Here is a 26,458-nt window from a genome sequence, read left to right as displayed (position 1 = left end):
ATAGATAGATAGATAGATAGATAGATAGATAGATAGACAGACAGCAGACATACACTGTATACAGCCATACATATAGACAGACAGACACACACACACAAGTAGATAGACAGACAGACAGACAGACAGACAGATAGATAGATAGATAGATAGATAGATAGATAGATAGATAGATAGATAGATAGATAGATAGATAGATAGATAGATAGATAGACAGCAGACATACACTGTATACAGCCATACAGATAGACAGACAGACACACACACACACACACAGGTAGATAGACAGACAGACAGACAGACAGACAGATAGATAGATAGATAGATAGATAGATAGATAGATAGATAGATAGATAGATAGATAGATAGATAGATAGATAGATAGATAGATAGATAGATAGATAGATAGATAGATAGATAGATAGATAGATAGATAGATAGATAGATAATATATGAATTTGGTAATCACCATCTGATACCATCAAATTACCATGGTACCAGCACGGTACTTTATTGTAAACAAAACCAAATGGCCAAAGCATTAAAATTACCCAACTTACATGCCTTCCAACTCAAACAGAGTAAATAAAAATGGCAAGATATTGCCTTCGAAAGCATGTAAATAGTACAAAACAGGTAGTCGCAACAATCTAACAAGCAGCGCTATGAGTTTGTGTGTCAGGTAGGTAACTAGAAAGTGTAGGGGTATGTATCGCGTGGGCTGTATTTTGAAGGCAGACGGTGTGAGGCTCATTAAAGCTGCATGGATCTGAGTTCTGGCAGAGGTGACAGACAGGTGGATAGGATTACCAGTGAGCCCAGGCTCAGAAACACGCATGCTCGGCTGCCTGTCAGCACGGGGATCGACGCACACACCCTTTACGCCTTTTTAAATAATTAACAGCCAAAGATTAGTCCGTCAGCCTCGGGGCCAAAAGGTCCATTGATTTCTTACGGATGCATTTTTAATGAGTGCATCTCAGTGAGGCAGTGTCCGTGAAGAGAGGCTTCCTTGTCCAACACGGCACAAGAAACACCAGCAGCTTTGCAATGGGCTTGTGGTAAAAACACAAACAAAGCCAGTAAGTGCCTCTCTAATGTCTCGCACTAACGTTCTTCTACACAAAGGCTTGAAGGGAAAGGCCTCAGGGGTGACCTTAAAAGAACCTATGGCAAAATGCTATTTAATCCGGCCCAAGCTTTTCCTTTAATTGGTCTTGTGCGACCATCCATAAAGCTGTTGTGCCGACGGCATACTTCCTAATCAGCCTTTATGAACTGTAAACATCTCGGCACCAGACTCTTTAAAGTGTTAGAAGACTTGAATTAAATTTGTATCGCATTTGGTAAGTGTGACAGACACACTAAGAAAGTGATCGCTGCATCTGCGGACAACGCAGCTGACAGAGTGACTGACGGTGTCAATTACGTATTTCCCTTTCTTCACAGGGTAAAGTATCACAAGAGATACAATGAGGGACACATCAACCTGAGAATCTGATTTACTGTACGCTGAGCAAGATTAAAAGAGCATGGAGCAGCTTGAATGAAAACTGTCATCATTCACTCACCCTCTCTTTCTTTCTTTTAGACCCCACTGACATTCATTGAATGGACAAATTAAAACACTGAAATTTTTTTTTAAAGTATCTTCTTTTGTGTTTCATAAAAGAAAGTAAGTCATACAGGCTTAGAACAACATGAGGATGAGTACATTTCATTTTTGGGTGAACTATCCCTTTAATGTCACAGCCTTTCAGACAGAGTGTGCTGAATGAATGCCCTTTTTAAAAGTGACCTTACAATGGTGACATGGGGTAGAACTTATGGTTATAGGCTTCTGACAGGCACGGACAGCCTTGACTAGAATAACAGAAATAAATACGGAGTTTAATAGTGGTTAGAAATGGAACGAAGACAGTGCAGTGGAGTATGGTTTTATTTTACGTTCTTATGGGTTTAGGGAGGCTATGCATTCCTTAAATCCAGAGAAACAAGAGGGAGTTGTTGAAAGACCTATTCAAAAATCTAAAACCGATGAGCGTGTCTGAAATAATACTGCTACAGAAATAAAATTGAAAGTTTAAACATAAAATGGAAACCCGTGCCATGTTTCATTCAAGAGGGACTGTTTTTCTTGCTGTCTGCAGTGTAATATTTCAAGGGTTCATTTTTCCTTGAGATGTGTGAGAGGGAAACGTATCATTATGGAAAATCAAGGCTTTTGCCCATCTAACCCATGGATACGTCTGGTTTGAAAAAGCGACACACTTCCTCTGCTGTGTGTAAAGGAAGGAAAAGACGAAAGAAAAACAGAAATGACTTCTTCAATCATTCCTCAGATTTAATTAATCATGCATGTGGCTTTTCATGAAAGTGTTGAATGTTACTATTATCACAACACACCTTTACACATTTGAATGAGAGTGTATGTTTATGATCTGATTTGTTTTTGAAGGGGGAGATGAGAGGAGCAAGTGAGAGTTTAAATAGGGTGGAGGGAGGGAGGGGGGTAATTGCAAATACAGAGAAAGAGTGTCAGGACTACCTTTCCTGTCTCCCGCTCGAAGTCCACATATTCTCGGGTGGGCGCCTGCCGCTGGTCCCCATGAAGGTTGGCTGGGAAGAACTGCAGCGAGAGGTTGGTGCCGGTCGCCACAAAAGCCTTTTAGAGGGAAATCAATACAAACAGGATAAGAAAGCCAGGCCCGAGCATAAATTATGCAGCCCGTCATTTCTGTTTTCACATCAGAGAGGAGAGGAGAATGCCTGGAGCCAAGGCCAGCGCTCAAAACATCAGGAAAAAAAAGGGAGGAGGGGATGAAGGGTGAAAGAAAAGAAAAGAAAAAACCAAGTCATCATTTTCTCTATTTGAGGTATTGAGTTACACACATCTGATTCTATTTTACCAACGCTCATTGCTGGCAAACTGGTCTGCACCAAACTGAGTTTGAGAGAAGACGGAATGCAGGAGTGAAAGAGTGACAGAGAGATAACAGAGAAAGGGAGGAGTACAAAATCAATAATTGTTTTAAATGCAGCCCCTCACTTACATTAATAGCAGCCGGACTGCTGTAAAGGTTTTGAATTATGGCGCAATAATTCAATAACGTTCTCAAGGAACATAAGCAAAAACAAACAAAAAACGGGATTGTATACTAAACTGTCTCGCAGAATTGTCTGGCATTTTAATGATGTTTCTAAAAAATATATATTAAAATCAAACATCTGATTCACTCTCACTCATATGCTCAGACATACATCAACAATAATATTATAAATTATATTAATCAATACTCAGCATCATTGCAATGGGATACAAAGACATAAAGAGACGAGGAAAGTTGCTCTCTGCAGCTTTGTAATAGATCTGTTTGCCTTTGAACCTCAGTATTTAATCTACTGTTGATGTTAGGGGCAAATAAGGCCAAACATGACCACATCTCACTGATTAAAGAACTAAAGTGAACATCATGCACGTCACAACACAGCAAAACTGCATAGGACAGCATGGTGAGAAAACAAAACACGTAAATTATACAAACACAATCAAATAATTTAATTTCAGGTCCCACTTTATTTTACAGTGTCCTTGTTATATATGTTACATGTACTTACCATACTTAGTAACAGTAAAGTATGCATAATTACATGCAACTAACCCTCAACCAAATCCTAATCCTACCCTAAACCTATAGTAAGTACATGTTGTTAATTAATATGGCTCTACTTATATATATAACACTGTAACAATGACACCTTAAAATAAAGTGAAACCTAATTCCCATTTTATATTAGAAATGCTTAAGTAACGTTTTTCATTGTTACTTCTCAGTAAACTATCACTATCAATGTATAAGGTTTTGTAAATTGATGTTTATGATTAAATTTTGCCTGTAAAATCTAATTAAATAGAAAAAAATGACATCAAACAGAAAATGTATTGTATATATCTGGTCTGTAATTTTATAATAAATAGAATTAAAAAAAAAATCATATTAGCTAAATCATCTCAAATAGCCCTGTAGACATGAGATACAAATAAAGAGATAAACAAGTCTATGTTATCAAACCGGTAAAAGAAAAAGGTATGACACAAAGCCAATCTAGTGCAAAACAACTTTAAATAGGCCACTATATATGAACGAAATACAATTTTAAAATAATAAAAAATAATACAGGAGATGGTCTCTAAATAATAAGCAGTCTCGAGGTATTTTTAAAGAGACTGCACACGTCCGGGTTCATCAGCACCCGTGAGATGCGCTTCTGATAGTAGTTAAACGAAGCCGAGAGGCACTCTGTTTCAGCATTGTTTAATTATTTGTAGTTCTAATAATTAAGTGAATTACATACAGCCCTTTACCGATAGGTCAGTAAAACAGGATATGGTTCATAAATGTTCTCTGCAGTGTTTGGCGCTCATTATGAGGAAGTATTTTTTGGTGATGTCGTGACAGTTCCAGATGCCTAATCACGTTATGTGTTTAAATATTGAGTTGCCAGCAATGATACGAGGGTCAGTAGTAAGTGACCGGTGCGTGTACTCACTATCTCTGAGCGGCCGTCACGGCACGCGTTCTGGAAGCGCGCCTGCCTCTCCTCGTGCGGCCGGTCGCGGAAACCGGTGTATTTAATCTGTGAACAGGGATGAAAGAATAACAAAAGAAAGAGTCTTATTATTAAATATCTTCATCAGAGTACAGCGTAAAATATTTTCATCATTATAATAACATCTGTATCTTCCTCCATTTAACTTGACACAATCATTTATGTCATTTTTATGGCCACGTTTATGATTTTTCAACCTGAGTTTCAACGCGAATTTTTCCTTATATGAATTGTATTCTTGCAGGATTTGACTTTGATTCTACTTTGAATCGTCATTTACTTTTAGTGGGTTAGATTTTATAGGGTACATGTGTCCTGGGGTGAAAATTGTTGAGATTATACCCAAATAATGAACTTTGCAGGCAATAAGAAAATGTTGGAGAAAAAATAACAAAATTCGCACATTTGAAATGCAAATTGCCTGGTGGTATTTTTCAATTTGCATTAGAAGTAAACAAACCTATAACTAGGCTTATTAGGCTATAGGCTACTAGAGTTAAAAGGTGAGGTGCAAAGGTGCGTCTTTCTTTCAGATATTAGCCTACGCTATATCTTTCTTTTCCTTGATAGATGGGCTTGCAATAGTCTATATAAAACGATATTTTGTAACTACCGTGAACGGAAGGTTACAACTTTCCTCAGCAGTGAGCATTAGTGTTCTCTACACAGAGGCTGTTAAAGAAAGAAACGATGACACGCTTGTTTTTATGTCACACGAGAGGTGCAACTTTGTTTCCGCCACTTTATCAAATGTCTCGGATGAATCGCGCTCACCTCGCACTCGCGACTGAGTTTCCTGAAGAACTCCTCGTTCTCGAACTTGCTCCTCTGATCCGGGACCACCCGAGGCATCTTGAACGCGTTTTGATCAATTTTGTTAATTGTATTTGTCTAAACTTGCAAAGAGAGTGAAGCGTTGCCTTGAAACTCGCCAGTCCCGCTCTTATTTCCTTCCGTCTTTTTTCTTCTTCTAATGATGGAGTGTGTTGCAATGAGCTTCGTGTTCTTTTAGAAATAAAACCTTCTTCGGATTCCGCCTCTTGTGAGGTGTGTGATCTGTGCTGCACTAGATTTGGCAGTAATTTGCCGTTGGCTTCTTGTTGTTCTTCCTCACTCCCGCGCGTGTGATCTCCGACTGCTGACAACAGACGCTCGCTCGCGCTACTTTACCCGTCGCATGAGCTGCATGGCTCACATTTACTTCCTGGCTCCTCTGAGTCCGACTTATGACTGTACACCCAAAATACTCCCCCCATTCACAATTCTCTCCACTACGGACCGTGTGTGCGCAGGCGTTAAATACACCACAACTTCATTGCGCGAAATGCTCGGTCGTTTTCTTTCTCGTTTTCTACAGAGAGGTTAAAGTTGTTACCTGTGATAGAGATGGTGCACTGCAGCGTGGTGTTTATGAACACATCATGTTAAGTGATTTTCTCAGAAACAAAATGACATGATGCTCTCACTAGACAGGATGTTCACACACTGTTACCGATGTAAATTATATTACATTATAATAGGCCTATATTATTTTAATATATAAATCAATTTAGAGACATCCACATCTGTTCGTACTCCACCAGAGATAAACAAATATGCACAGAAAGACAAAGATACTATTCAAATAAATTATCTTCTCATTTTATAGATAGAAAGACAGACAGATACATGATAGACAGACAGACAGAGCGATACATGGGTAGATAAACAGACAGACGAGATAGACTGATAGATAGATCCCAATTCGGGATAGATAGATAGATAGATAGATAGATAGATAGATAGATAGATAGATAGATAGATAGATAGATAGATAGATAGATAGATAGATAGATAGATAGCAGACATACATGTATACAGCCATACAGATAGACATACAGACACACACACACACACACACACACACACACACACACACACACACACACACACACACACACACACACACACAGGTAGATAGACAGACAGACATACAGACAGACAGACAGACAGACAGACAGACAGACAGACAGACAGACAGATAGATAGATAGATAGATAGATAGATAGATAGATAGATAGATAGATAGATAGATAGATAGATAGATAGATAGACAGCAGACATACACTGTATACAGCCATACAGATAGACAGACACACACACACACACACACACACACACACACACACACACACACACACACACACACACACAGGTAGATAGACAGATAGACAGACAGACAGACAGACAGACAGACAGACAGACAGACAGATAGATAGATAGATAGATAGATAGATAGATAGATAGATAGATAGATAGATAGATAGATAGTTAGATAGATAGATAGACAGACAGACAGATTTCTATAATGATTTTAATGATCTTGCGAAGATGAGTGTATTACAACATCTGTGGTAAATATTTGTGTGTTGAGACATATCTTTCTTTATTGAGCATGTTTTGAAGCTGCAACTTCCTTCAGGACAGAGGGGGAGGTAGAGAAAAGAGAATGAGAATGGGGAAGTGAACACAGTATCAGAAACATCCAAAGGCCTCCATGCCCTGTCAGATCTAGCAGACAGATTGCATCACTTTTGTGCGGCTTACCACAGCTATAGTGTGCGACTTTCAAAAATCTTTTAAGCGCTTCAACTGTCAGAATATCACTGCATGTATGACATTACAGTTAAGCTATAGGATGTTGAGCAGAGGATCTTCTATCTTCACTGGGCAAAGAATGTGTAGCTTGTTCATTTTGAACTCAGCCTGGATTCTATACTTCCTACATTGTTTATTTCTTTGTCATTAAACACACCCATCTGTTTTGGGTAACCACATTAAAGATGATAGTTATGTGTTCTCAGTAATTGTGGAAAATCTGTCTATGGAAATATATGGGTATAGTCCCCGCCTATTATAACTCAAATGTAATTGTATTGACAGTGTGTACTTTAAAAAAAAACACCCCAACAAAAATTATTTGAACTAAATTATAATTGTAAAGTAAATGTACACTCTGTGCGTATGTGTGTAAAGGCCGATTAAAAAGCGTACGTTAACTAAAGCCTCAGACTAGGAGTCTTTAAATTCCTCTCATTCACTAGGCTATACTGTTTAACTAAAAGAAAATTGTCAGCAAAATGAACAACTATTACTGTTAACTAGCTTAAAAACAAAAAATATTGACTCAGGGCTCAACAATAAGGATTTTATAGATCAGATATTCACCTGCCCTGCCAAAACATTCACTGACCCTGCCTAAATAAATAAATAAAGTTATTGTTTTTGTTATTTTTGAAGTTACTTTTTAGATTCCGGATTAAGATTTACGACCACAGCAAAAACAAATACCAGCCTAACATATAAAATTCAAACATTAAAGGCAGGGTAGGCTATGTGATTTGTTCCAGAATGTTATACTGGTTGAAAGTCTCTTCACATCCTGATAGCAATCACTAATGTAAGCGGTCTAAATGTATTTATATCGTCTGTGGAAGGCGTAGGGCCATACTTTAAGACCTAATGCATGGATCCATTGTATTGACTCACATCTAATATTTTCTTAACTGTTTACGACGTGTTTATGTGGATACTCGTCAAGACGAGCATTTTGACATAACTTTGTGTGTACTTTCTCAAGAAGACGTGAAAGAGAACTCAATTCGGTACTCGCGTGCTGTCTGAGAGGTGGCTTGGGCTTTCTGTGTGCACGCGCTCAGAAACAATCTATCACAGCGAATACCAAATTGAGTTCTTTTTCACGGCGTCTTGCACTTGATTAGCTTAAAATCATTTGAATGTTTAACTGACAAGACTTAAAAACATGAAAATGATCAACTTTCTTGAGGAAGCAGCGCTGGCCCGATCGTTCAGACAGGTGATTATAGTTTGAGGGGGGCTGAGAGGACAGACAAAAGGGTCTAGAATTGTCCCTCTAAACGCCTCACATTAACAGAAAATCTGCGCTGAACATCTGAACCGTCCAAGGAGCTTGACAAGATTTTTTTTTCTCTGATTGTCGGGAGGGGTAAATCAGGTAAATCTGCAGTCTGAGCCCAGCTTAAAGGCACACCGCGGAACTTTTGGCCACTAGTGGCGCTCGACCTGTAACTTTCACGTCTAGCGTCCCTAGAGGCCACAAGCTCCGCAGCACTGTCGCAAAAGTCAACCGGTCAGCCCATAGACAGTGGGTCAGCCTCCCGTGTCTTTAGATTGTGTGTGCTTGCAGTGTTTGAGGTGGGCAGCCTTGCCGCGCTCGATTCCCTTATAGCAGTCTGCTGAGAGAGAGCGAGCGGGGCGAGCCCCGTGGGGCTTAGTGCTGACATGTCTGTGAGTGAATGTGGGCGCGGGACGGCGGGCACATTTACTGCACTAAAAACACCGTCGGCCTGAGCTGACTGTAACTTATGTGTGTTGGGTTCGTTTTACAGAAACCGTGGGACATGTTGTGTGTAGTGTTTGTGGGCACTGAGTCGTGGGCACGTTCACTAACGTTACATTTAATGTACATTTGACATGAGTCGACTTTATTTGTGCGAGCCCTGCACTGTGGCGGGCTGTGTTTGTGTGTAGAAATGAACAATGGGCTGTGGGCATTTTATTACACTCATAACACCATCGGCTGTGGCCGGAATACCAGAAAATACTACACTGCTTATATGATTTATCTGGGTCACCTTGGAAACGGCATTTGCGTGCAGGCAAGCGTCAGCATCGGTCGGGCACCCCTCCTCCTCCTGTAGCTCACGCCAGCGAGCGAACGCTGGACCAATGGTGATCCTCGTCCTGGCTTTTCATTTGTCACTATGCCTTTTTCTTTTAGTGTCCTCTGACAAAACCATTGCCTTCTTCCTTGTAGCTGTTGGTTCGGCCATGACGAAAACATAAAATATACAGACGGCAACGGCAATCAAACGCGAGTTGAGCACTCACGTCAGAATCTGAGGAAGTTGTGGGTGGTGGGGGAAGTGACGTATGCCGTAAAGCGGTCGAATTTTGTAGTTCTTTTTGTGCTCGGGTTCCTACCCGAAACCCGAAGTTACATAGTGCTAGGAAAAGCGATACAGACACCTTCAGGCTACGGCAGACGTGTCATTCAACCTATTGTAAGTCGATGTACCATCTCAATGGGTTTTGGTAATATATTATAAAGGTTGAAAAGTTCCACAGTGTGCCTTTAAGAAATGATTAGTTTAGCAACCATTAGCGGCATGGGTGCGCATATTCCCATGGCACATTCTCATATTAACACTCCTGTTGTGTTGTAGACCTAGTGCCATTAGTGTTGAACAACATTGTGTTATCTAATCTCACTCTAAAAATGTTTTGCAAATTTTGACAAGGACCATAGAGTATAATAGAGTATTTAATGGGATTTTGTGTTCCGGGACTCCTTGTATGCATGTGATGAGTTTTAGCTTGTCTCTGTTTTTCTCTCGTTCTCTTCCTCATGCATCAGATTGAGATCTGCGGTGAGTTAATGTGTTAAAAGGCTGTGCTTTGGGCCAAATGGGGCGTATGAGTGCTTTAATAGCACCACATAACGCTCATTAATTAATGAAATATTCTGTGGTTACCGTCTGAGACCCATTTTGACAGAGTGCTCGCAGTCTAGAGGCTAGGTGTCTGTTCCAATAGGTTTCAACTGAATGGACACAGAAGGTTTTACCACTAAAGATCCACTTAGGGGTCACTCTAAAACTTTGGTAGAAACAGTGTTTTTTGTAAACTATAAGAGCAAAAGTTTTGTTTGTGTAGTTCTCAGCAGTTTTGCAGCTCATTGTTTCTAAATTGTTTGCCGCTCACTGCGCTGATAGAATGCATAAACAACAGATCAAGAAATCCCCCAGATTTGTACGTCTTCAACCCATGCAGTATTGCAAGTGATGTGTTGATTTGAGAATGTAAGTAGGGTAATCTTTTGTTCAGGTATGATATTAAATATTAAATTGCATCAGGCAAACAAGTCAGACACATAATAGCTCTGCTGACTATACAACTTTGGCTTTGTTGGTGTGTGTGTCTGCACTCTGAATGAAGCTCAGGTGCTGTCGAGATAATGATGTGATTTAAAAGCCTACCAGCCATTTAGTGAAGAAGCTAAACATAGCTCTGGAAATCTGACACACACGTTCTGCTACTGGAAAAAAATAACAATAAATAAAAACATGACCTTATAAACCATTAAAGAGGTCTGGGATGTAGCTGACATTTAGCTGATTGTTGTTGTGAAAAGAAGCTCTATGGACAGAAAAGAAAAAACAGTGGCTCAACATCTGTCTGTCTGTCTGTCTGTCTATCTATCTATCTATCTATCTATCTATCTATCTATCTATCTATCTATCTATCTATCTATCTATCTATCTATCTATCTATCTCTTTAAAAAATATCTCTTTTGTTTCACAGCTGTGTCCCTACTTTTTTTGTAAACACTAATTAGATCATATCAAAGTCAGTTGCCATCCTGAAGATTATTTTTCCATATTTCACCTGCTTGAAGTTAAACAATAATAATAAGGTAACGCTTTACAGAATGTTTCATTTGTTAACTACATTAGTTTTAATGAACTAACAATGAAAAACATTTCTAAAGCATTTACTAATCTTAAATGTTAATTTCAACATTTAGTAATACATCTGTAAAAATCTTTTTCAAAAAGTTGCATGTTAACATAATTTAATGGACCTGCGGTAAGATTAACTAGAAATGAACAGTTGTTTTTATTAACTATAGAATTTACAAAGATGAATAAATACTGTATTACATATATTTACATATAAATAATATAATATAAAATAATATAGGCTATATTTTTAAGATGGTGTTGGTCCATAGGTCTATTTAGTGATAGGTAAGGAAAACGTGCTCTAAAAACCTCTGAACATGATTAATCTATATCATTTCTTGAAAGCCTACATAAACTTGTATTTATTATCCTGTTTTGTCCTCTAAGTCTATTTAAGAATCAGTGCTGTCTATCTGTGGGAGTTCACGTATGTGTGCTGTATTTACACACACTAGTTATTAGGCTGCTCTCAGAAGGCGACGTCAGTGACTGTGAATCAACAGCAGTTTGAGCGCGAGATGATTAACGCTGTTACCGAATCTCCACGGCTCTCCCGGTTCTCACGCGCAGGGCGGGTGACAGTTGTCGCTGCTGTAGGCTACTCTTGCACCGAGGAAACCGAAGGGGTGCCGCAAGGTCAGACGGCGAGACTTCCCGGGTTTGGCACTGCACTGGTGTCCGTCAGGCGACTCGCTCATTGAGACAAAGCTAAATAACTACAGTTGAAGTCACTCTCAGATTTCAGGCGGGAGCATTTCTCCCGCCTGAAATATGAGTGTCTGTTCTTCAGTGTTGTTATTCGCGAGTCGCCATCAGTGTGAAGAGGTGTGTGATACGTGAGGCTCAGTTTATTTTAGAGTGGCATAAAATCTTACTTCAAGTCACGTTTGTTGTGGCCAAATGATTCATCTGACATTTACAAAAGACTAACCCCATCGGCAAGCATTTTAACGTGCTTTTTATAGTGACTTGTGACTTCTGCAGACTGCAGTTCACTCGTAGATCTTCTTTTTATAACCAGGTATATTTGGGAGGGGAAATGTACTAGAAAATAAAATGTCTCTGTGACCGTCTGTCGGCGAGGTCGAGTAGCCTACATGGACTGTTTCAGTTCCGATTCTGTCCACCAGAGGGCGGGCTTGATCGCGTGTTTGCTTCTATTGATCGACCTTATTCAGAGCAGCGCCATGACGGGTAGGAAAGCGAGGCTGTGAGGGAGAGACTTACCGTGTTTTCAATGGCATCCGTGCTAAAAAGCTGTATAAAGCTCCTAGATCACTTATAACTTTCCACAGCTCATGTTGTCTGGAGTTTTTTGTCTAACTGAAATGTATTGGAAAGTGTTTCTTCAGGAGAACAATAAAAAAACACAGAAAAACACATTACAGCTCAACCCACTGAAAAGATGTAGGGGTTCAGACCCACTGAACCCTCAGAACCGTTTTAATTCCTGTTAAAAATCAAACAAGGCGTTGCTGTGAATAAGGTTTATTGTGTTGTCTAATACCATTTTATTACCAAAAACTAAACGAATTAAATAAAAAAATATGTTATGGAGCTAAAATCAGTCTTCGCATAGCTCTGGGTTAGTTGACAAATAGTAGGGAGAGCGGGGCACAACGTAACACACTTGTTTTAAATTCTTCCACACAAGCTAGCATGACGAAACTTAGTGTATTTACTAGTTGCCATATCAACATAGGCTATAGAGAAAAATGTGCACCAAAACTCAGAGAAATCTTTGGAAGATATCACTAAAAAACAGCAGTTGTGGAAACACTGCAGCCTACACTTGTATTTTTGTAATGCATCGATGTTCTTTATGTTGTGTTATATGTTGGGTGTGTTTTTAAAATTGGACCCTGAGTCTGTAATAAAGTTTGATTGATTGAACATTAATTTAACCATAGAAAAAGTAAATTTCTTACTTATATTAATTTTTCATCTCTATTTTTTTGTTTATTTAAAATTAGACACATCTGATATTATTTTAATCTCTAATATGTTATTTAACACTTGATATAGTTCTTTAATGCTTCGCTAACTAGCAGAAGAATCCCAGTTGTGCAGGCGGGGCATGTTAACACTGCGGTACAATGTGCCCCTATTAGAACTATGCTATTATATTCTATACTTTTATGAATTCTATTGAGAAAACATGAGAAAAAGGTGAATAAAGACTGAGAGTCAATGTTCAGAAATTATTCATTATTATGTTTTGAACTATTGTATAGCTGTGTTTTCCCATGTGTTCGTTGTCAAACTCAAAAATTCGTTTATTTTTAATTATTAAAAAAAATTCCATTATTTTATATAAAAAAGTTAATAATTGTATTTTATTGAGAAATATTTTAGTTTGTCTTGTTTTTGTTTTTTTTATTAGATCACATGTGCCCCTCACGTTACAACATGCCCCAACGCTGGGGCATGTTGTCACATTTCACTTCCATTCTTTCGGGGTATATCAAGAAAAAACTATACACTGAAAACAAAACCCAGAGCGAGTTGTCACATATTTCATGGTACATAGACACACTATATGAGGTAAGATGTCAAAATAGCCAGCCATTTTCGACTAAATTTAAACAGTAAAACAATTATGAAACAAAACATTTGGACTTTTGACTTATGGAACCTTATAATAATTACTGAGATAAAACTTACTGTTTGTGACGACTTTGCAACTTTGCATTTATCACTGTCCTCTTTTCAAGGACGTACTTCAAGGGTTATGGCATGTGCATCCTCATGAGAGAGAATCCAGGTGTCAGTTTTCGGAGTGATTGTGAGAGGAACAGGTATATTGCACTGAACAGAACAGACGGCGTCATTCCAGCAGTGTGAGGACACAGGAGTAAACATGCAGTTTCCATGGCAACAGCGACTTTGGGGTCTTGACCTTTAATTGTGACATAAATTTAATCAGCATTTTCTGCTGGCCTTCTCATTGCTTACCATCACCACAAACACACATCCTACACCACTTCCTTTTTGCTCTCTCGCTCTCTTTAGCACAATGTCCATTATTATCCTGCAGGGTGTCAGCTTGATGCATAATTACTCTATTGTGGCAATGCAGAGACTGAATGGTTTTATGCAGTGTGAAATAACAAATTCACACTATAAAATTTGTGACAAAATACATAGCAGTGATGAAAGCATTAGGTATTGCATGCTGAGGAAATCTGCACCAGGCTGTCTCCTAGCAACAGACAGACTATGGGGGTGCACTATAAATATCCTTGTGTGTGTGTGTGGAAAAATAGCTGACAGGGACAAGGTCCTGGGATTGAATTTTAGGACATACCAAGACACTACACTGACTCGTCATTGTGTGGTTACAAGAATGAAATACTTCAGCATCAGTGCAAACAATATCGGCTACTATAGTGATGATCAGATAAGTGATCTAACAGAATCCAGTCATTTTATCTTACAGTGTTCATGTAATCATATTAAAGAATTAGTGGCAGTTAGTATGAATGATTGTGTGCAGCAGCTTAGGTTTAGTTCAAATGTTGGTGGAGACATAATATATGCTATTATTTAAACATAATTATCCTAAAATCTTCATAGGGTTCAATTAGTAGTTCTGCAGTAGACCTGTTGGTGGCAGCCATGAGCCTGGCACAATCTAAGCCTGCAGACTTGCTTGAGATTGTGCTTTAGGTGTAAAAGAGACTACCTATCACCACCAGAAGAGGGGGAAGGACAATTTCCCTATAGCTATATAAAGCCTCTGTGTTGATTGGGGTGGACAGAGTCAATACCAATTACCTCTGCAGTTTCCCATCATTATCTAAACGCACACAAACTCTTCCTCTCATTTTCTTTCTCTCTATCCATATGTGAATCTCTCATTGCAATTACCATCCAATCAGACTGGCTCAAAGCGGTGCTTCCTCTTTTGAAGCCGTGGTATAGAGTGACTGAGCATCTCCTTCTTCTTTCTCCAGGACCGTCTGGCTGAAGACACACTTAAAGAGGCACAGAAACATAATTATGTCCTTTGGGATTCAACCACACTTCCTCCATGTTCCCTATATTGCATACTATGCCGACAGTTTTGTTTATAGTACTGTAGTTCTTTATAGACCAATTTTCAGTTGGTAAACATGTTGACGTTTTTTTGTGGGCGGAGCATAGGTGGTGGCAGAACGATCCCTCTGGCCGCTTCACTAACGTAAAGTCTGCAAGTTTTGTTAGCTTGTTTTTAACAATGACTGGAGAAAATCCGATTTTATCTTATTGTGCAAGGTCACTCGGTCTCCAGGACCGCGATTGTTTTTTGCAAAAGTTAATTTTAACGGACGGAACCAGATTGGCCGACCCTTACACTCATTGATTGAGGATCTGACAGGATTAACGTTAACGCTACCTCCGGTTGAGTGGCCTGACTTCTACACCTACCCGATAGAGAAACAGAGGGCATATAAATCTTTAGATGCCTATAACTATGTGCTGAATGGTCAAGTACAAGACTTGTGTGGTACGATCCGCAGTTCTGCCGAGCCAGCGCGATGAAGACGACAATGTAAAGAGTGACATTACGGTGCAATTTTAATGAGGTGAATATTTTCTAGAAATAAAAAATTGCAGATAAAGCATATTCATTTTTCATTGATTCTTGCACCCAACAACACAACAAGATGACATTTAATAATAAGAAGAATAATTTAAGATCCTTATTTTGTAGCCGAATCTGTGCTGGTTTGTATTTGCCGCCTCCAGTTTTCCCTTTGTTCTGCCACCAGCTAGCGCCGTGACGTAACTGTGACGTCGGCTGGAAATTGGTCTATATTGATCTAAGGAATCTTACACAACAATGATGTACTAAAAACTGAAAAGTTTTTATTTTGCGTTTTTCATGTAAATACAACGACAACGTTGTCAAAATGACCCCTTTCACACTGATCTGTGAAAATGACTAAAACACTGTATTATGCTGCCAGGCCAGTAGTTGGTGATGTAACTTTGTAACTGACTGAACACCTATTACGCATGCGCATGACGTCACCGCTTTCACAAATTCGCATTTTTGTAGTTTACACGGAGACAATAACAGCACTTTGCACTTTGAAACCCATTTTCAAAAGTTTGCGGTTTCAAGCATAACATTTTCATGTAAATGAAAGGCCAAAACGCATAAAGTTGTATGATTTAGTTGAAAACGGTGTTGTGTACACAGCCCCTTAAACAGATCACCTTAATCCTAAATACTGTCTGTCCTTTTACGGTACGTTTACACGACAACGATGTACTAAAAACGGAAAGGTTTTTTCTTTGTACAGATGACAACATTTTCAAAATGATCCCTATTCACACGGATCCGTAAAAACGGCTAAAAACGCTGTATTATTCATGCCAGGCCAGTAGGTGACGATGTCACTTTGTAAAGAAACACCATGCGCCTATAGACTGAACACGTAATACGCATGTGAGTGCATGCCTTCACAGATTCACGTTTTTGTGGCGGTAACGGTATGGTTTTCAAAAACTTGCACTTTGAAACCCGTTTTCTAAAGTTTGCATAAAAAATACATAAATTTTTTTCAGTTTTTAGTTGAAATGGCCCCTTAGTATTGGATTAATGGCGGATAAGTTTACCTTAGCTCAAGACATTCTCGCATCCTTTCATTCCTACGCTAACTGATCTCTGCTGGTATCTGTATCACCTCATTAGTCATAAGCCATCATTTCAGCGATCATGGTAGCAGTGTAATATATAAACGACAAAGAAAGCAGAAATGAATGACAATCAAAAGCAAAAAGCTCCAGGTTGTAGTCATGAAAACTGTGGCTTTTAATGTAAACACTACATTCGATTGGTTTTCCAGCACGAACATCCCACATGAAAGAACAACCATTCACTAAAGAAGAGGGAGAAAAAGCAGCACAAAAGCATTCACTTGGAGAGGAAAAAGAAAGGATTTAAAAAAGAAGGGAAGGAGATTCAAAATTAACAGTAGTGTAGGTAATTGTACAGTTTTTTTTCTTTTTTCTATTTTTCATTGATTTCAAACTGAGAAGGCAGAGAGGGAGGATAGATACATCTTTCCAAATCTACGTGTGATAGGTGAGAGCTGTGCTTTTCTATGCAGACCTGGAAGGTGTTTGAGTACAATTCTCAAAAAACCAAGAGAAAGCGCATGAATCTGTACAGCCGTGCACAGCCCCGCCCTCTCCAGCACCGGGGACGGGGCCGTGCCACCAAAAAGTGGTTCGTTCGAAAAAAAAAGAAAAGAATTTTTTTAAAAAATTAAAAAAAATCAATACATATACTGTAATTCAGGCTAAGTAAAGACATTGCAATGCAGGGCGAACAGGCAAAAAGAATCAGTACAGTTCATCAACATCAACATGGGTAAGTCAGTAAGAACGGTTCAAGAGTGGATCACAGGAACCCTTGCAAAATTCTTTTTTTCTTTTTTAAAAAAAGGGGGAGAGAGGGGGGAAAAAAAAGTTCTGTAGCTACAAAGCACAAGAAATATACCTTTAATAATATTACAGAATAATCATTGATATTGGTATTGTAATCATCGTCGTCGTCGTCGTTTGTTGTTATTATTGTCCATTTTTTTTCTTTTTTTCTCAATTATTTCTACTTGTAAAGATTCTAGAACTGGAGGATCTACAGCTTCCTACAAAGACTGACAGCCCAATGACCTTCGTCTGTAAGCCTCCACGTCATTTCTCTGAGCCCCACATCTACCCACCCTCCCCCGTACCACCCCCTAACCCCGCCCACATGATGCCCTTTCTTTTTGCTGCGTCTGTCTTTTCTGGTTTCTTTTTTTCCTCTTTTTTTGTTCTTTTTATTTCATGTTTTCTTCTTTATTTTCGCACCATTAGCTATGTGAAGCAGTTAGCTGTTTCTTTATACAAAGGCTGAGGGGTCATGCTATCAGTGACGGGGACTCCATTACCCAGCCAACTAAAACAGGAAGAAACCTAAGAAAGAGAAGGAATGAAGAGGGAAGGGTGACAATGGACGAGAGGTAGAAGAATGGACAAGGTGTAATAAGTACAAAGGAGGTGTGTGGGACAGATGATCAATAAATAAATTAATAAATTAATCAACAACAATACAAAAGTAAAAGTTCCTTACAAGACAAATGTTAATAAGTTCTCATAACAGTGACCTAGTGTTTCTAGTACTATTCCCAGACACGTCATTCTCAGAAGGTTGGCACTGATATGATACTTGCAATCATCGGACTGGTTCGACAGGCGCCAAGCCGCGCCGGGACCTTCCCCAGAAAGCTGACCTACGGAAGTGACGGGGACGGGTAGACGAAACGCGAGAAAAGCCTGGTGGGTGCGATCCTGGGTGTTTCCATTCTCTACGATATCGAACGGTACTACAGTGATTACAAATCGGGAGCGGGAACACGCTACAACTGACTTGAACCATAGTGCTTGAGACTAGCATAACTGTGGATTTAGCTAATGTCACATTATCGTCAAAGTAAATTCATATAGCCAGGCAAACATGTACATCCCCCCCTGACTGATATTCATGTAATAAATATACATACAATGACATAAAACATAAAAAAATAGTAAAAGAAAGAGATTTCTCAAAAAAGAAAAATGAGGGTTGTTTAGTTCAAACGATAAAGACACAATGGAAAACGGGGGGGGAGAACGAAACGTACGACAGCAAAGGGAAACGAAAACACAAAAAAGGTCCCAACTTTGTTCTAAAACCATAAAGGCTGGGTTTCTATAAGAAATCAGTTCTGTTGGCAGCTCTTTGAAAGACAAACTAAAAACATTTCATATATATATAATATATTTATATATTTGTATATGCCTATTTTAAAATTATCATTATCATTATTTACCAACTTGCATTTTCAATAGTAATCATTTCCAAAGAAGTGGCTCGAGAGGGAGGGGGCGGGCCTCAGTACAAGCCGCAGCCTCGCAGGTTGTTGGCGATGATGATGTCGGTCACGGCATCGAACACCACCTGGATGTTTCCTGTATCCGTGGCACAGGTCAAATGACAGTAGATCTCCTTATTAGGCGAGCGGTTCTTGCTTTCAAATTGTGCTTGAATGTAAGCAGCTGCATCGTCGTAAGTGTTTGGACCTACGGAGGCAGAAAGAGATCAAATGAATATGTGAGAGAAAGATGTTCTGATCTTAAAAATGAATGATCTTTGTCACTCCAGACCAGGGGTGTCCAATCTCAGTCCTAGTTCAGGACAGTTACAGCCAGGTCAGGTCCAGCTTGCCTCAACACACACCGGCCTGGAAGTTTCGAGTATGCCTGGTTTAGGTGAGCTGAACTCTGCAGGACAGTGATGAGGACTGAGATTGGACACCCCTGGTCCAGACGCTCGTTAACCTAATATTTAAAATGACCTTGTGACTTCTGACATTCACAAATGTCTCTTCTCTTCTGTTCTCTTACACATCCTTATGAAGCAAGTGCCCCATGTAAAAGCTGCTGAATCTATGTATTATGTATGATACCTTTTGGACCAAAAATGATTTGGACAATTTAAGTCACACTTAAAAATGTCTGGATTCCATTGCATTAGAAAGAAAACATCAAAACAAGCAGCATCTACAGGCCTTCTCAAAAAATTAGCATATTGTGATAAAGTTCATTATTTTCCATAATGTAATGATAAAAATTAAACTTTCATATATTTTAGATTCATTGCACACCAACTGAAATATTTCAGGTCTTTTATTGTTTTATTACTGATGATTTTGGCATACAGCTCATGAAAACCCAAAATTCCTGTCTCAAAAAATTAGCATATCATGAAAAGGGTCTCTAAACAAGCTATTAACCTAATCATCTGAATCAACAAATTAACTCTAAACACCTGCAAAAGATTCCTGAGGCTTTTAAAAACTCCCAGCCTGTTTCATTACTCAAAAGCGCAATCATGGGTAAGACTGCCGACCTGACTGCTGTCCAGAAGGCCATCATTGACACCCTCAAGCAAGAGGGTAAGACAGAAAGAAATTTCTGAACAAATAGGCTGTTCCCAGGATGCTGTATCAAGGCACCTCAGTGGGAAGTCTGTGGGAAGGAAAAAGTGTGGCAAAAAACGCTGCACAACGAGAAGAGGTGACCGGACCCTGAGGAAGATTGTGGAGAGGGACCGATTCCAGACCTTGGGGGACCTGCGGAAGCAGTGGACTGAGTCTTGAGTAGAAACATCCAGAGCCACCGTGCACAGGCGTGTGCAGGAAATGGGCTACAGGTGCCGCATTCCCCAGGTCAAGCCACTTTTGAACCAGAAACAGCGGCGTAGCGCCTGACCTGGGCTACAGTCATTTCTGCAAAAGGATTCCCGACCATGTATTGACTATTGAGTGCATAACTGAACATAATTATTTTAAGGTTGACTTTTTTTTTGTATTAAAAACACTTCTTTTATTGGTCGGATGAAATATGCTAATTTTTTTAGACAGGAATTTTGGGTTTTCATGAGCTGTATGCCAAAATCATCAGTATTAAAACAATAAAAGACCTGAAATATTTCAGTTGGTGTGCAATGAATCTAAAATATATGAAAGTTTAATTTTTATCATTACATTATGGAAAATAATGAACTTTATCACAATATGCAAATTTTTTGAGAAGGACCTGTACATACAAGTAATACTAGACGATCCTTTTAGTCCTAGTAAAGTAACCACAGATGGACTTTATCATATTAAACACATGATCCACAAACGTTTGACAACCACAAAGTGTCCACAATATATCAAGATGATATATTGTATTTTGTTGAACAATGTATATTTATTAACTGATTTAATAATGAAAGGTAATTATAATTAGCACATTTAATTACATATACTGTAATTGCCTATACTTCTTTCTTAATTTTGAGCAATATATCAAGATGTTGAATATTGTTTACTAATTTGCTTAATTTTAATAATTGAATGAATTATTAAATATAAATAATAATAATTTACACGTTAAATTTAAATACATATACTATTATTGTCCAAATACTTCTTAATCTTAATTTTAAACAATATATTAAGATTGAATACATTTAATCATTATTTATAATTGATTTATTAAAGTTAATCATAATTTAAACATTTAATTTAACTACATATACTGTCATTGTCCAAATGATTTTGTCTTCATTTTAAACAATATATAAAGATTGCAAGATGTTGTGTACTATTTAATGATTCGTTATTATAATATTGAAAACGTAGTGTAACTAATTCATTCATTAACATTTTGTAAAATGTTCCGTCAAAAGTGTGCTTTAAAAAACACTCGGTTAGATATTTGCAAATAATGAAAATACATTTTCATTGCGACTTCATTGACCGAATGCTTTTTACATGGAGAGCAACACCGAGGGTGGAATGGGTGTAACGGATGCAGTGACATGTGTTCTGTCAGACATCCCTCTGTGCCCACCTTTTACCCATGACTGCACATGCAAGATTCAGCTCCTGCTCTACATCCTTTGCCTCCCACGTTACAGAGACTCTAGAATGTCGGGTGGTCTGAGTCTAGTGTTAAACCTGACCATAACATCAGAGGGCATTCTTACCTGTGTATTCAGGGAAACAGATACTCAGGGGGGATTTCTTGATCTTTTCAGCGAACAGGTCTTTCTTGTTGAGGAAGAGAATGATGGAAGTGTCAATGAAGAATTTGTTGTTACAGATGGAATCGAACAGCATAAGAGACTCGTGCATGCGATTCTGCGAGAGGAAAAGAAACCAGAATGGAGGATAGACAGAGAAAAAGAGGCAGAGAGAAAAACCCGAAAAAAAAGTTTAGTGGAGATATATAAACGGCAAGAGTCAAGATAAGCAACTAGCGGAAGCCCACAAAAAGCATCAACTGACCACAAAGAGACATCTTAGAGTCGAAATATTGGCATTAGCCACATCATGTGATCAAAGATAAGTACAGATTATGAATACTTGTAAGTCTTGGTAACAGTTTGGTGAAATGATTATTATCTTCTCACTCTAATAATGATGATTCACCACACTACATCCTCGATTATGCAGAGGAAATAAGCAGTACTCAAAAACTGTTTATTTGCAGAAGACGCAAGATTAAAAAATGAGCGCCAGACTTCGGATTTCATGACTATTTTATTCATTCATGTCATATAAATAGACATCCATTGTTCAATAAATAATCACAGCAGTGAGACACATCCAAACAATAATTACAGCAATTTGACAAAAACAAACATACAAAAAGTGATGGTGTGAGTACAGTAAGATGTTTGATGGGAGAATCTGCCTCCTGTCTGCCTTGTCCTCCTGTTTGTAATCAGAATCAAATATGAATTAAATACTACAATGGAACACGCAATTTTATATGTAAGTGGCATTTCATAACTACATTAGCATAACGTACCACCTGAACTTATTACATTTGTCAGTCTGATGAAAGGATTCTGGATACATTACCAACAGCTATTTGTACTATGGCTAAAGGCCAGGGAACAAATTGCCCTTTGTCCCTCAGCAACGGACAGACTCAATTACCCTTGAGTTTCTTTATCTTGGCCACTGAACTAATTATGTGTCTGATCTGGTAATTGATGTACAGTACATTATCCATCCGTCTTGTTACTTTACATTCTTTAAAATAATAATCTAAATTTTATGGCTGATCAATTTGGGATTGAGGTTACTAAGTGCTTTCCCTTTAGGATCTTTCTTTGGCTTCTAGAATGAAAGTAACTATACGCCAACACATATGCACTGACCAATAATGTGTGAACTGACCAATAATGGACCTGAACAATGACTGAATTGTGCTCAGTACTGACACTGGCCTTAACAGTACACACAACTGTTTATAGCTGGCACGATTCAGCATGTTTTACAGTACATCAAGGAAACCCTCATTTATGATCTATTTAAATCAAATGGTTACTGTTTTGGCCTTTCTGTGTGAAAGGAATCACTGTCCTTTTGCTGTCTGAAGCAGTTGATTGAATTCAATCACATTTCCCATAGATTAACAGTAGCTAATAACGGACTGAGGTTTAAAGGTCATACAAGATGATGTTTTACTGAAGTCAGGGTGCAATTTTTTACGCTTGAACCCTCCAAAGACAGTCAAAGCAAAAGGCTATAGGTTAGGTCTTTTACTTTAGTCATGCTGTGCTACAGGTGCCAAATTCCAATTCTGGTAGCATTTCATTTCAATAGCCACGTTTCCACTGAGCCGTGCTAGTGCGTGCCAGAGCCAGTCGCGTTTCCACTGTCACTTCCGGGGCTTGATTGGGGCTTACTCGGGGGCAACGGCCAGGATTTCTGGCCCGTCGAATACCTTGGGCCAAAGCGGGCCAGCTCGGGCTAGAGGCGTGGTCAAGGTAAAAGGCGGAGTTTATCGGTGTTATGCAACGTTATGATCTGAAGCAAGATGCACATTTCACTTTTTTATATCGCGCAAAATAATCGCTGCTCGAAATGGTGAATCGCCTGTACTGGTCTGTCGAAGATACCAAAGCTCTTCTGAGCATTTAGGTAGAAGAAAGGGTACAACGTCAATTTGAAGAAACGAGAACGTTATAAAATACATCGATGCTGAACTTTCCAAGCTAAGCATTCAGCGAGCAACGCTTCAAGTTCAGGAAAAAAAAAAAAATTGCGGGCGCAGTATTGTACAAGGCGATTCAAACGCACAATGGACAAAGCGGAGCTCAGAGAAGGAACTTTCCATGGTTCGACTTGATGGACGGTGTGCTGGGTCACCGTCCCTCTGTTAGTGGCGACTCGCGAGACAATCGGGACACTATTGCAGGCTGCAGGTGAGTTAATACATGCTATCTTCCTAACTTAAAAAATAAATAAATTCATAATACCTGCTGAAATGGGTTGGGTTGTATGACGTTTGATCCAGAAAGGCATGTTAGGGGCGGGGTTTAGGGCAGCGCTGCGGGGCTACTGGCCCGACAATGGAAACGCAAGCCCGGTGCTTGAGGCCCGAGGCCACTGGCTCGGCTCGGCTCGCTGTTAGCCCTGGCCCGGCAGTGGAAACGGGGCTATTGGTCCACTTTAGTCACTCTACTAAATTTGCAACTACTGTACATGTCAATTAACTCTCATTAAAGTATTAGTAGACTGTCTGCTTAATATACACTTTATTTTAACACTCTCCCAACAGACATTCTACTGACTATCAGTAACTTTGCAACTACATGTCAACTTATTCTACTAACCTGAACCCTAATATGTAACCCTAACCTAACCTATCCGTCTACTAACTGTCTACTACTAAATCTACAGTCAACTAATACTCTGAGTGTTAGTTGACATGTTGTTGCAAAGTTGCTCATAGTTAGTAGACTGTCTAAAGTGGACCATCAAAAAAAAGTGTTACCCCAATTTGTGTTACAGAAGATTTAAAAAAGATAATAATAATTTGAAATTGTCATCCTCCCTGAAAGTTGATGTATAATTCACGCACACTGACTAAAGTGATTGTTTAGAGAGATGAAGATTAAAAGTGCTGTTCACATACATTCATAGCAGCAAACCTCCAAAGCATATATGGCACTGTGAATTATTGTCAATTACAGATCTGTATTTTCACATACTCGGAAGCAGGCCTATAATGGTCAAGGCCTCAGTTCAACGCAATGCAATGCACGTGTCTGCCTATTCTAGAGCAAGCAACAGTTTATCAGCTCATCAGTGTTTTCAGCTCCGGTCCATTCAGTTCCTGTAGCAGTCATATTCCTGCAATGACTAATATCACAGCTTGTTGCTCTATAGTTAAAACTGTGTCACCTCTAGATATGACTAACCCTACTGCATACTGTGAACAGTTAATCAAGCGAGATAGAATAAAACACAAAACAGCAACGTGTGGTGAGACAGCTTAGTGATTCTATCACTTCAGTCATACTGATATGAAACATACTTCTCCAGTTGTTGCAGGTGTGTGATTCTGGTGTTATTTGTATGTGTGTGTATACTGTTCAAAAGTTTGTGATTATTTTTTTATAAAAAAGGAATTAATACTATTGTTCAGCAAAAATGCATTAAATTGATCAAAAGTAACAGTAAAGAGTTTTACATTGTTACACAAAGTATATATAAAAAAGAAGCATTAAAATAGAAGAAAAAAAATTCCAAATTGTAGTAATATTTCACAATAAATAAACGCAGAAGCGGTAAGCATAAGAGACTTCCACCAAGCATTAAAAAATGTTTTACCAACCCTAAAATGTAATGTGTGTGTTTGTGTGTGTGTATATATGTATACATATGGAGGCACAGCGAAATGTGACATTTGATGGGTTTATGTGAAGATTTTAAATAAATATTGCTTTCAATTATACTGTAATGTTGAACGGCTATCATTACTTATTTAATCTCCAGAAATGACGAAAAAATCAATTTAATAGAGACATCAGTAGCATTACTGGTATCAGTGATACTGGCCTTCTTACATGGTACTCAGTAAAAAGATGAAAATAAACAAATATACCGTCTTTGCTGTTTCTACATTTATTTGGAGATTCAATGTGAAAATGTGTATTATAATATAAAAATATATTACAAATCTTTGTTAGGTGCTATCAATTGTGATTAATTACAGAAATATATAGGCCTATATATATATATGGGGGGGGGCTGTTTTTAATGATCCTACAAGTTCAGTTAAACCATCAAAATGTGATGCAAATAAATCATACAAAAAAAATCATAGAAAAAAGCTTGCAGGAAAAAAAAAAGCATACTGACTACAACATAACCAGTTTTGCTGGTTCTCTCTTGATTTTCCATGTGTTCATAGTTTCTTTCTATGACAGGTCAAAAATGATGTCCACACGATGTGCCATGTTTCATTGCATTATTACAAATAAAACTATTGACTCAAAGCACAACTAAGCAATATCCTTACAAAACCTATAACACATTTTTAGTAAGTTAAATAAAGTGTGAAGATGCTAATTTCCTAGGCCGGACAGCAGTTTCGACCACTACTGTATATAGAAACAACTTGTTTCAGTTGGATGAATGTGATATTGTGATATCATGTAGTTCTTCTCTCATTATAAATCAGCTTTGTCTTTTCTCAACACAATACAAAAAGCTAATAAAAATACTTAAAAAAAAAAAAAAAATTATGTTCTGGGTCCAAGGCCAAAATCCAATTTTGAAGAGTAACACGTCCCGTTTTTTTTTTTTTTTATGCTAAGAGGCTAACATTTTTGTGGTTTGGCTCAGGGCATAGGACATTTACACTCTCTTCTAAATGCCAAGTAAATGTCAAGCCTAGTGTTTCATCAACACTCTGAGATGCCAATTCAGAACAC

The 26,458-nt window shown here is 38.5% G+C and overlaps 2 protein-coding genes across 12 annotated transcripts in view; both read right to left on the bottom strand.

Annotated features, from left to right (window-relative positions):
• The window catches only part of cbfb (core-binding factor subunit beta), a 32,877-nt gene extending 27,038 nt beyond the window's left edge, over positions 1-5,839 (bottom strand). For 3 of the 10 annotated variants that reach the window (XR_008807476.1, XM_056255306.1, XM_056255332.1), the window contains exons 1-3: positions 5,383-5,839; positions 4,549-4,635; positions 2,546-2,662 (exon numbers count right to left, since the gene is read on the bottom strand). Coding sequence is in view for 8 of the 10 variants with exons in the window: in XM_056255306.1 (XP_056111281.1) it covers positions 2,546-2,662; positions 4,549-4,635; positions 5,383-5,460 (282 nt within the window). In the remaining 2 variants the exon portion in view is untranslated. The remainder of the gene's footprint in view (positions 1-2,545; positions 2,663-4,548; positions 4,636-5,382) is intronic. The other 7 variants (XR_008807479.1, XM_056255353.1, XM_056255340.1 and 4 more) reach the window with 4 other exon arrangements.
• A 12,140-nt stretch (positions 5,840-17,979) lies between these two features.
• Positions 17,980-26,458, bottom strand: part of gnao1a (guanine nucleotide binding protein (G protein), alpha activating activity polypeptide O, a) — a 100,379-nt gene continuing 91,900 nt past the window's right edge. Inside the window, exons 7-8 of one of the 2 annotated variants that reach the window (XM_056255273.1) lie at positions 21,710-21,863; positions 17,980-19,251 (exon numbers count right to left, since the gene is read on the bottom strand). In XM_056255273.1, the coding sequence (XP_056111248.1) occupies positions 19,064-19,251; positions 21,710-21,863 (342 nt within the window). In that variant the 3' untranslated portion in view covers positions 17,980-19,063. The remainder of the gene's footprint in view (positions 19,252-21,709; positions 21,864-26,458) is intronic. The other variant, XM_056255283.1, reaches the window with a different exon arrangement.

This window comes from Rhinichthys klamathensis, unplaced genomic scaffold, assembly GCF_029890125.1.
Source record: "Rhinichthys klamathensis goyatoka isolate OS25496 unplaced genomic scaffold, OSU_Roscu_1.1 h1tg000005l_1, whole genome shotgun sequence".
Lineage (NCBI taxonomy): Eukaryota > Metazoa > Chordata > Actinopteri > Cypriniformes > Leuciscidae > Rhinichthys > Rhinichthys klamathensis.
Note: the sequence above shows the minus strand (reverse complement) of the source record. Positions and strands in the feature narration are given on the sequence as shown.